Source organism: Stegostoma tigrinum, chromosome 10 (genome assembly GCF_030684315.1).
Source record: "Stegostoma tigrinum isolate sSteTig4 chromosome 10, sSteTig4.hap1, whole genome shotgun sequence".
NCBI classification, from domain to species: Eukaryota; Metazoa; Chordata; class Chondrichthyes; order Orectolobiformes; family Stegostomatidae; genus Stegostoma; species Stegostoma tigrinum.
In genome coordinates, this window is record NC_081363.1 from 58,710,416 (window position 1) to 58,721,487 (window position 11,072).

The 11,072-nt window shown below is 38.4% G+C and overlaps 1 protein-coding gene across 2 annotated transcripts in view; it reads left to right on the forward strand.

Annotated features, from left to right (window-relative positions):
- Positions 1 to 10,365, forward strand: part of snx6 (sorting nexin 6) — a 48,252-nt gene extending 37,887 nt beyond the window's left edge. For both annotated transcript variants that reach the window (XM_048537734.2, XM_048537735.2), the window contains exons 11-14: positions 447 to 533; positions 2,460 to 2,619; positions 5,573 to 5,658; positions 8,707 to 10,365. In XM_048537734.2, the coding sequence (XP_048393691.1) occupies positions 447 to 533; positions 2,460 to 2,619; positions 5,573 to 5,658; positions 8,707 to 8,760 (387 nt within the window). In that variant the 3' untranslated portion in view covers positions 8,761 to 10,365. The remainder of the gene's footprint in view (positions 1 to 446; positions 534 to 2,459; positions 2,620 to 5,572; positions 5,659 to 8,706) is intronic.
- Positions 10,366 to 11,072: the final 707 nt, after the last annotated feature.

An 11,072-nucleotide genomic window follows, 5' to 3' on the forward strand; every position in this document is an offset into this window, starting at 1 on the left:
AACTGTTGCACGAAAGAGTTTACTTTTGTAATCATATTGTTTGATCCTTCAAGTAATTAATTGTTTGGGTTAAAATTATAACCAGATAACAAGTTTCTCAGTTTTGGAGAATATGGTGAATTAAAAAGATTAGACAAGTATATTTAAAGTATTTGAGAATTAACTTTTTTAACTGGAAGGAGGTTTCAGGATATTTTTAATTATGTGTATTCAAAAGGTCATGTTAAGCATTTGTGTAGTTATCCAATTGTCAGAAATAGTACAAAGTAATAACTGCCTATTTGATCTTTATGCATGGACACGTTTTAATAATTCAATTTAGTTATATTCTGCATGAACTGTTGAGAAAACAGACTGTGATTTTGACATTAGATGACTTGCTTCTCCAACCCAACAGTAGAGGTTGCTATCATTTTCTACTTGATGTCTTGCATTTATTTTTACAGAAAATAGAAGCTCGGGTGTCAGCAGATGAAGATCTAAAACTTTCTGATCTTTTGAGGTATTACCTAAGGGAATCACAAGCTGGTAAGGTAAATATGTTTTAGCCAATTGCTGTTTTATGTATTTCTGGTTATATTCTTAAGCTATTTCCTTGATTTTCTCAGTAAGTTTAATCAGTGAATGGTACAGATCAGGATTAATTACAGATTCAAAACAGGAAGAATAATCTTAATTTCTAGTATCTGGCAACAGGCAGGTCATGGTTATTGTCTACAACCACCTTGAAGATCACTGAGTTTTCAGATGTTATGTCACCAACTTTAGATCCCTGTGGGTAGCGTTGACAAAATGTCTGTGGTACCTGATTTGCTTGGACTGTTTTATGTCTTCTGATTTTCGTTTTGCCCTCTTTATAGTAGAACACCCCAAGAGGAACCTTATTATTTCCTCAGTCTACAATTTTTCCCCTCTCTTCCCTGCAACAAAAAGTTCTACCGAAGTTCTCTCTTACAAAGAGCTGATTTAAATAAAGAACTGCAGGGGCTGTGTTCTGCACCAGTGCTACAACTTCAAAGTAATTTAGGAAAATATCTTCCTAGCTCCTTGCCTTTTTCTTTAGATATTCTGTACAGACACTAGCCTGCAAATGCTGCCTTTCTTGTAACATTTGCATTTATGGTGGCTGACGTTTTGGTTTGCATCCACTGGGGATGTTTTCTTCCATTAATATCCCCAAAGATTTTATTACCATTGTTAACCTTGATTAAAAAGGTTAGACAGCACTGTTAAGAATCTTGCTAGAATGATGGTCATTTGGGTAAGATACAAGTGAATTCCAGGTAGGTAGATGACATCTGTCCATTTTGGGAGACGGAATGTGCCTGAAATATCTATCAGTTCTGGATTTATCATTGTCTGTTGTGGCTGTGGTGGCAGATTTGCAAGCAGCAGACCCTTCTACAGCTGTTGCAGATGAATCGTGTCAGCCTGAAGTTCCATCATTTTTCTTTTTACCACCCCACCCACCACCTCTTTTGGTGAGTGTTGCTTTTTCTCTATTATCCAGCCATTTCTTTTGCCCTCTGCTTTTTCCACATCCTTCCAGACTACTTGTCTTCAAGTCCTCTGCTCAATATTGGGGACTTCCGTGCATCAACCTCGATCAGTTAACTTGAGGTCTCTGGGTGATGTGATGCATTAAGTATGTTACGACAGCAGGTAGTACATAGTAGTTTGTCTGCTTGTCACCTCTTGCCTTCAACTCTTTGTGCTGGCTAGTGTATAAATGTGTAAAACTATATAGACCTCTGCCCCAATACATAGCCTCTTCATCAGCAAACCCTATGTAATGCCTCCCTGTGGCAATATAGGTAAATTGTTTAGTTTTCAATGACTTAGAGACAATAAGGACTGCACATGCTGGAAACTAGAGTCAGTAAATGTGGAGCTGGAAAAGCATTGCAAGTCAGACAGCATCCAAGGAGCAGGCAAGTCAACATTTCAGGCTGAACCCCTTCGTCAGGACTGGGGAAGGCGAGGGGAGCCCAGAAAAAAAATGGAGGGTTGGAGATGAGGGAGGGTAGGTGAGATGGAGATAGGTGGATGCACGTAGGGATTTATTGTGGTTTAGTGGGATCAGTGGAGTGGATAGGTGAGTGGGAGGATGGACAATTTTGTGGTGAGATTTTGAAGCTGGTGATGCCGGTAGGAAACTATTACGGTTGGGCAGTGGGAAGAGTGGAGTGGTTAGGTGAGTTGTACTCCGGAGAATTCCAATTAGTTATGAGATACATATCAACAAAGAATGAATGCCTGAAGTTGGAAGGGGTGAAGAGCACCTTTCATACGGGTTATGCTTCCCATTTTCTTGCTTTTTTGGCTTAATACAATAGCAGTGGAATCATTCAAAACGGAGTCAAGTGCATAAACTCAGTTAGAAAGTTTTAAAGAATTTTATGAACTTCCTTTTTTCTAACTTAAAAAAGTCATTCATGCTGCCTGACTTTTGCGTATAGGATCTCCTTTATAGACGAGCACGGTCATTAGTGGATTATGAAAATGCAAACAAACTACTGGATAGATCAAGAGCTAAAAACAAAGATGTACTTCAAGCTGAGACCAACCAGCAGTTATGTTGTCAAAAATTCGAGAAACTTTCAGAGTCAGCAAAACAAGGTAAATATTTTACAATTTTTCACTTCAGAATTACTATTAATCAGCAACATTTGGGTCCCTACACAAATGAACATCTCGCATGTGGTTGTTGAGATACTTTTCTGGAGAGTTAGTTTTCAGTCTCTTCTTCTCTGGCCTCTCAGTTGAGTAGTGCTGCAAGAAACTAGAAATGATAAACATGCCCATTTCCTTGTTAAGAAACAGGGAAAATAGCTGTAATTTCTTTTTGGGAATTAAAAGTAACTTCATAAAGCCTTGTTGTCACAGTTGGGGTGTCGATCAGGGGCAGAAAGGCTTGAGGGAAACTGTATAAATTCCTGGTTGTCTTCTACATGGGTCAGGCAACTAAATAGTTGCTGTTGAGATAAAAACAAATTGCTGCTGAAACTCAGCATGTCAGGCAAAAATCAATGATGTGTTAAAGATATCTGGAAGCTCAGAATCATTTATTTGATAGAAATGGGGGTGTTCTGAAAAGTGGTCACCTAGTCTGTTTCGTCTACTCAGTGGTGAGGATATTATACTGTTAATAGTGAATACAGTAGACTAGATTGAGTAAAGTACAAATAAATCACTGCTTCACCTGGTAGATGTGTCTAGGGCCTTGAAGGGATGAGGGAGAAGATAAATGGGCAGATGTTATACCTTCTGCAATTGCAGGGGAAGGTGCCATGGGGGTGTTAGGAATGGAGGATGAGTGGATCAGGGTGTCCTGGAGGAAATGGCCCCTGTGGAATTCCGGCAAGGGAGAGGTATATGTTTCTGCTTGTGGCATCCTGTTGGAGGTGATGGAAGTAGCAGCTAATAATCTGCTGGAGGCTGGTGGGATGGTGAATGAGGGCTAGGGGCCCCTATTTCTGTTATGGGAAGAAAATGAAGGGGTGAGGGCTGAATTGCAGGAGATGGGTCAGATATGGTTAGTGTCCTGTCAGTCATGTTGGTGATGAATCCTTGGTTGAGGCAAAAAAAACCTGACATTTCTGAGTACCCCTGCTGAAGGTCATATCTTCACAACAGATACAATGGAGAAACTCTAAAAATGGGATGGAATACTTACAGGAAGCAGGGTAAGGACATATAATATAGGTAACTGTGGAATTTGGTGGGTTTGTAATAGATATCGCTGGCCAATGTTATCCACAGAAATGGAAACAGCTGTTGAGGAAGGGAAAGGAGCAGTCAGAGATGGACCAGGTGAAGATGAGAGTAGAGTGGAATATGGAAGTGAAATTGATAATTTTTTCCAGTTCTGAGTGAGATAATGTCATTAATGCACAGAAAAAGATTTGTAGGGAGGGGCCCAAGTGGCACTGGAACAAAGGATGTTCTACAAACCCCAGGTGCGCTCTCTTAAGAGTTGCTATCAGCGTAAATTGTCCTATTTCTTTAAAAAAAAAGTGGCCTTGTCTCAGAGAGCTGCCAACCAATTGGACTGTTAGTAGCTCGGCAGTCTCAGTAACACGACTGGCAGCAGTGGCCCAATGACTCGGACCGTATCTCCGAAGAGGACAATGCTGTGGAAACACAACACTAACCAAGTAAATGAGGATGCCAGTCAGCGAGGATCGGGGTGAGGGCTGTTTAGGAGTGACCACTGTTGCCCAAGTGGCCACACTGTAGGCCAGAGGCCCTTAGCAAAAGTGCTGGGAGGTCACTGAAATTTACCAAATAGTTGTCTTATGCGGGGGAGGGCCCGTTTTGCTGGTATGATTCTGGAAAGAAATCTTTGGCAATTTTAGTGGCTCATTTGGCTTGAAAGTGCGAAGGCCATTCTTCTTCCACCACTAACTTCTCCATGCTGTTAAAATAATGACAGCCAGAAGATAATGGGCATTCTGCCTGCTGCATTTCTCTCCATTTCACAGCCACTTTTTTGCCTCCCAGCCTGTCTCCATCGTTGGTAAAATCCATTGTACAGTGCCTTATTGATTGACCCAGATTTTCTACTGGCTAGATAGTTGTTATGACAGTGTAGATAGGGGCTTCTGCATGCTCTGTGGTAGCACACTCTGGAAAAAATTGCCCAGGAAGTTGAATTTCCTGCTGGAAAGTTCCTCTTGGCCTGGAACTCTCCAAAAGTCTCCATTTAAATTGGAGACTTTTGGAGAGTTCCAGGCCAAGGGGAATTTTGGAGGATTCTGATGAAGTAAATTGTTAATCAGAAAAAGTTAAACTGTTAAATACACCATCTAACTCTTGAGTAACTATTCGACTGACTCCACGCTTGCATCATGCACCCCACAGAGACCCAATATCAATTCAGCCTCACATACCCTAAATGCGGGAGCAAATTACTGCAGTTGCAGGAATCTGAAATGAAATCAAAAAATGCTGGAGATCACACCTGGTCAGGCACCATCCATGTTGAGAAAGCAAGCTAACGTTTTGAGTCTAGATGACTTCACCAGAGCTGAATGCTGTATCACAGGGCTTGTCACTGTGCACCTTTGCCCTGCCCATCTGGTATCTACTTACCTGGTATTCTGTTCATCACTCTCTAATCCACTAGCACCCTAATATCACTGTTACCTTATGTACTAACAGTTTGACAGAGGTTGTCAAAGCAGCCTTCAGGACTTTAATTTTGTATTGTAGAAGCTGAATTTAAACTGGGGGCATGGTTTGCCTTCCTTAGATCTGTGCTTCAAAGGAAATGCTAGAATAGAAGTACAGCTTTATATATCTGAGGGAGCCCTGAGTTGAATTTTCTTTCAGAAACATGGAGCTCTATTCTTTCATTTTCACAAAAGCGCAGGAGTGGTAATCTGCATATGATTGTAGCTGCAGCTCATTGTATCTCAAGACTATTTAGGAGTAAATGGACTAATCTTCTAATTAAATAATGAATAGGAAAATGTTTGAACATATCAATTGCTGTCTTGATGGTTTAAAGGTTTATCTGTATATATTTATTTGAACTTGTGTAGTCTTGATAATTGCTCTTTCTTTCTAGAGCTTATAGACTTTAAAACTCGGAGAGTTGCAGCTTTTCGAAAAAATCTCGTAGAATTAGCAGAGTTGGAGCTGAAGCATTCTAAGGTAGTGTCTTCTTAATGTTTTAAAACCACTTAAAATTTTTCTCCGTTTATAGCTTGCATTGGCTGGTTTTGATGTTTTCAGACTTTTAAATTTGAATCCGAGGAACCAAATTTCATGTTCCACCTTTCGTAACTATATAGAACTATTGGGTTGTTGAACCAATATACTCTAAGTTGTTCTGTTTATTTCTAGCTACTACTTTTTCAACAGTACTATGGATGACATTCTGTCTAATACTTTTCTCCTTCTGGAAAATTTTATCTGTCTGACGTATTAATCAAAATTAAGTAATTAGTTGCGTAACAAGGCTCTTGCTATGCATTAGATAACAAGATGTGGAGCTGGAGGAACGCAGCAGGCCAGGCAGCATCAGAGGAGCAGAAATTTCTGAAGAAGGATCCAGACCCGAAACATCACCTTTCCTGCTGCTCTGCTGCCTGGCCTGCTCTGTTCCTCCAGCTTCACACCTTGTTATCTTAGACTTCAGCATCAGCAGTTCCTACTATCTCTTGCTGTGCATTGTTTTCTTTATTCTGCATCTTCTGCTTGCTATTTGACCTCACCTGTAAATTATAAATCTTGTTTATTTAACGGGAAAATAGATAGTAGCAAAAGAATTATTGCAATGAATGTCAACATAGATGCTATGTTTGGTTTCAGAATGTATTGTTTAAGAAACTGTCCCAAATGTACTTTGAATGCATAGTCCAGGTTAGGTTCGTCAATTTGTTTTGTCCAATCTATGTGCAGATAAGAATCTACCAGGATTGTTGCAATACCTTTTTTGCGGGTGCTCATTATTTCTTGATTTGTATATGCACTGTTGTTTCTATCAGGTGGCCTATAAATTAGTCTACCTTGACAACTACTTTTTGCTATTTCCTAATCCTGTCTGATTCCCCATTTGATTCTTCAAATCAAAATCTTTTCCAACTACTATACTGACATCATACATTGCTAAAAGTGTTACCCTACCTCCTTACATTTCTTCCTGTCTTTCCAAAATATCAAATACTTCCGAATATTCAGGTCCAGCTGCGGTCACTTCACAACCATGACTGTAATGGCTGAAGTAATGCTCATTGAATTATATAATAAAACAAAGAAAAGTGATTGTTGAAGATCTGAAACTAAAACAGAAATTGCTGGAGAAACTCAGCCTGTCTGGCAGCATCTGTATAGAGAAAGCAGAGTTAATGTTTTGAGTCCAGTGGCCTTTCTGCAGAACATTTATTGCATTTATTTCCAATTGTGCTACCAATCCATGCAATACACTGCACACATTCAGATATATGAGCCTTTAAGTTTGTCTTTTTCCCTTCCTGTCTTACACTTCTCATAGTTACCTGTATTACTACCCTGCAATATTGCACATCACCTGCTCTGTCACTTTTACTGTGTTTTATTAAATGAATTAGGTTTCAAGTTTAGAAATATTACTCAATGATTTTAATTATGTATAGAGTTGAAATACTTGAGCTATTAAGGGTCAATGCTTGTTTTCTATCTCCATTGTACCAATCTAGACAGGTAAAATGAACAAAACTCCCTGGCTAGCTACCTGCCAATCTAATCAATGACTCCAGGCTTCATCCATTCAAAAGCGTATTCATCAGGAAGGGTGTAAACCCGAAATATTGGGCTCCTCTGCTGTGTTCTCCAGCTTCATACTGTATTGACTCTGACTCCAGCATGTGCAGTTCTTGCTCTGTCCAAGTGTCATATTGAACTTGAAATGTCAATTCTCTTCTCCTCAGGTGTTTACAGACCTCTAGAGTTTCTCCAACATTTTATTTTTACTCCATCTGTCAGTGTACTTTTTTTTAACAAAAGACCAGACAGCACAAATTCCTTTACATACTAACATCTTAGAATTGAGTGCTCTGCGTTCATCCTGTTTTCACCCTACAAAGCTGTACGGTTGTGATTAGCGCTTTTCCATTACCCAGCCCTGCTAACTGCCTCCGCTCATTCCACTTTTAGTTAGTTAGGGCTTGAAGCCAGAGAATCTCTTGCACTGCCATTTTTTTTCACTCCTGCACCATTATTTCTGTAGTCTTCCAATGATCAGACATTGACACTCTCACTTATTGTCTACATGCTTTCCCTGTGTCAACATCACCTGAGACTCAACATCAGTTTTTCATGCATAATATTGATAACCAGCTGTGCCTCACTATAGGCTCTATTGATTAGTCAACTGCCTCTGTTGTCAGCCTTCTTTCCCCATATCCAGTACTGCAAAAATGTTCTCCAATTAAACATTAAGAATATTAACATCATTGTATTCGACGGAAGCATAAGACTGGAAAATTGAAATAAAATGGCTGCCTTTGTGGGGAGAAGCTTTGAGTTTTCATTTCAGCTTGATGACCTTTAATAGAAGTTGAATTATTTGTAGTTATAAACAACAATTGAAAGCTCTTCACTAACTTCTAATGAAAGCACAAGTATTTTATAATCTTGTATCTGTTATCTTCTAAAGCAGACACTAGGAGATGGTAAATGAACCAGGCCCCAACTCTTAAAAATATTTTTTCAATTTTGTTACAGGAATAACTTCACTCATACAAATCTTCCCTGAAATAGTGTAGCGCTGTGAATATTTTAGTATTCAAAATGTTGGCAGTCCTTGTGTGGAACTGGAATTATTTTGTTTGCAAGCAAGTGCTTTAACATTCTGATGAGAATTAGGAGTGGGGAGTTCTTAATTTTTATAAATGTAGCTTTGTAAATACACTTCCTACATATACATGTTGGGATGATGGTATTGTGGGAGAACTGGTTAAATGTTTAGCATGATTCATAGTTATTGACATTTAAAATTTAATCGTGCTTATACATTGTGTTTGATTCCTAGATGTGTGTCTTGGATCCTTGTCACCTAAAACCCTTAAATGTCTTGTATTTTTAGCAGCATAAACTACGTTTGCAAACTTTGGTACAATTTACAAAGCTTACATTTTCTGAATACAACGTTGAATTAAATCAGAAGTGTTTTCATATCCTCAAAATCTTGACAAGGTGAATGCATTTTTTAATCCACAGGGATACTTGCAATTGCTGCAGAACTGTCTTGTAGCGCTCAAAGGCGACATCTAACTGCTTTATGATTGTTGGGTTAACAAGGGCTGTATGCAACAACTCTAAATGGGGGGAAAAAAGCTTTTGTGGATCCTTGGAGAAGATTTCCAGCCAGGAAGATCCACACATTTCAGAATTAAACATCACCACTACATTTGACCAGAAAAGAGAAACTTCAATGCAGAAAATTCAATTCTGAGATGCCATATAGCACGTCATTTGTATTTGTTTCTCCAGAAGCTAAAATATTTTCTCCAGCAGTTGCCAATATTTTGGAGACTATTGTATATTTGGTTGCCAACTTAATTCATTTTTAAAATCATCATGGGGTGAATTACAATTTTTTAAAGAAAATGTATCATTAGATCTACTCAATATTGTCACAATGCATTGTTTGACACTTAGTGCTATTCCAGCATCTTAATATGGCATTTAGTATTCATTTTTTTATATTAATAACTCAAGTCCAGAATTAAGATTTATGTTATGAGTATAATTTGTAAATCAAATTTAAAGTATACCTGCCTTAAACTTGTAGAATGATTCCTAATCATTGTAAAATAAAGTGTTAAATAAGAGAATGTTTTCATACTTTGCGTTATTAATTTATTTTCTATCCAGCCAGGTAAACAGACTAATTTCCTTTTACTCTATACTGATAAATATGTAACAGCTTGGAGGGTGGGGGCGGCGGAAAGAACTCTCTGCAGAAAGCCTGGTAGAATGATTTTGGCTGCAAGATCGGCCTGTGCATTTCTCTATAATGAAAATGATTTAATTTTAATTGAGTTACACAAATCTAGTTCTTCCTTCTTTGCCTTTTCAATAAAATCTGCTATTTGACAGCTCCGCCAAGAATGCAAACAGTTACTGATTCTCAAGTGTAGTCTGCCAAACCAGCAACTTCAAGCTAAAATTTCCACTGCTAAAGAAGCTAACATATAAATAAATTAATTTTTACTGGAAAATTGTGGTCATTCTGTGCTACCTTGACTATAAGGTAATGTCTAATAACTAATAATTAACTTTCCCACTTTTTGAAGGAGTGATGTACTGTAATTGGTAATGATTGAAGAATGATTCCAAGAACCTGCCAAATGTAAAATTTTAAATGTATTTTCCATATTCAGGATTTCGATTATAATTTTGCTGTTTGGACTGTCCGTGTGTATTTTAATGTGCTAATATATTTTTAGTTTCTATAACTATTTATCACGACAAGCCTCTGCACTCTTCAGTGTTCCATAACTTAACATAGTTTCACAAGATATAATCCAAATTTGGAAGGACAAAAGCTATAGTTTGATTCTATTGCTGAATTTTTTTTACAGTTCCAGTGTACATAGTGATGGCAACATGTGAAAATGCCTGACCAAGCATCTAATAATGTCACTGAGCAGTAATACTTAAGGATACACTGCCGAGACATGCATGGCTGCTTGGTAAAATGTTATAGCTAATAATTGTTAATGTTGAACACAAATTGGAGAAACTTCAGAATCATGTTGAAGTTTGTTAAAGGTCATACAAAGGTCCGGAAAGGGCAGAAATAAACTGGCAAACATTGATAAATTACTACACCAGGGCCGATAGTCAGATCTAAACATTTTAGCCTGTTATCAACAAACGTGGCAATTTGTGTATTTGCATAATTCTTTATTGTGCAGTAAGAAATAAAATTTTCAATTTTACTTGTACACATTATTATTCAGAGCAAATTTTAAAAATGATTGGCTTCCTTCAATGGTTGCTTGCACCTTGATTACAACATTTAAACATAATTTAGAAAAATGAATCCAAAACTTTTCAGGTACACATGAAATGCGAGCTTTGAGGGCAAGACCAGCATTCTTCTTCTATTGCTGATTGCCCATAAGGAGGTAGTAGTGGTGTGCTGCACTTTTGAGCTGTTGCTGTCCTTGCAATGGAGGGATAGCCAGAGTCCTTTTAAAGAGTGAGTTCCAGTTTTGTGACTAAGCAAAAGTTAAAGGATAGTGATGTAGCTCCACTTCAGGACGGTATGTGACTTGAAGGAGAATTTGCAGGTGGTGGTGCAGGTATTTGTAGCCCTTGACCTTGAGGTCCCAGAAATTCTGTTAACTTATAGAACATAGAACAGTGCAGAACAGGCCCTTCGGCCCTCAATGTTGCGCCAACCTGTGAACTAAACTAAGCCCATCCCCTACACTATCCCATCATCATCCATATACTTATCCAAGGACTGTTTAAATGCCCTGAATATGGCTGAGTTAGCTACATTGGCAGGCAGGGCATTCCACACCCCTATCACTCTGAGTAAAGAACCTGCTTCTGACATCTGTCTTAAATCT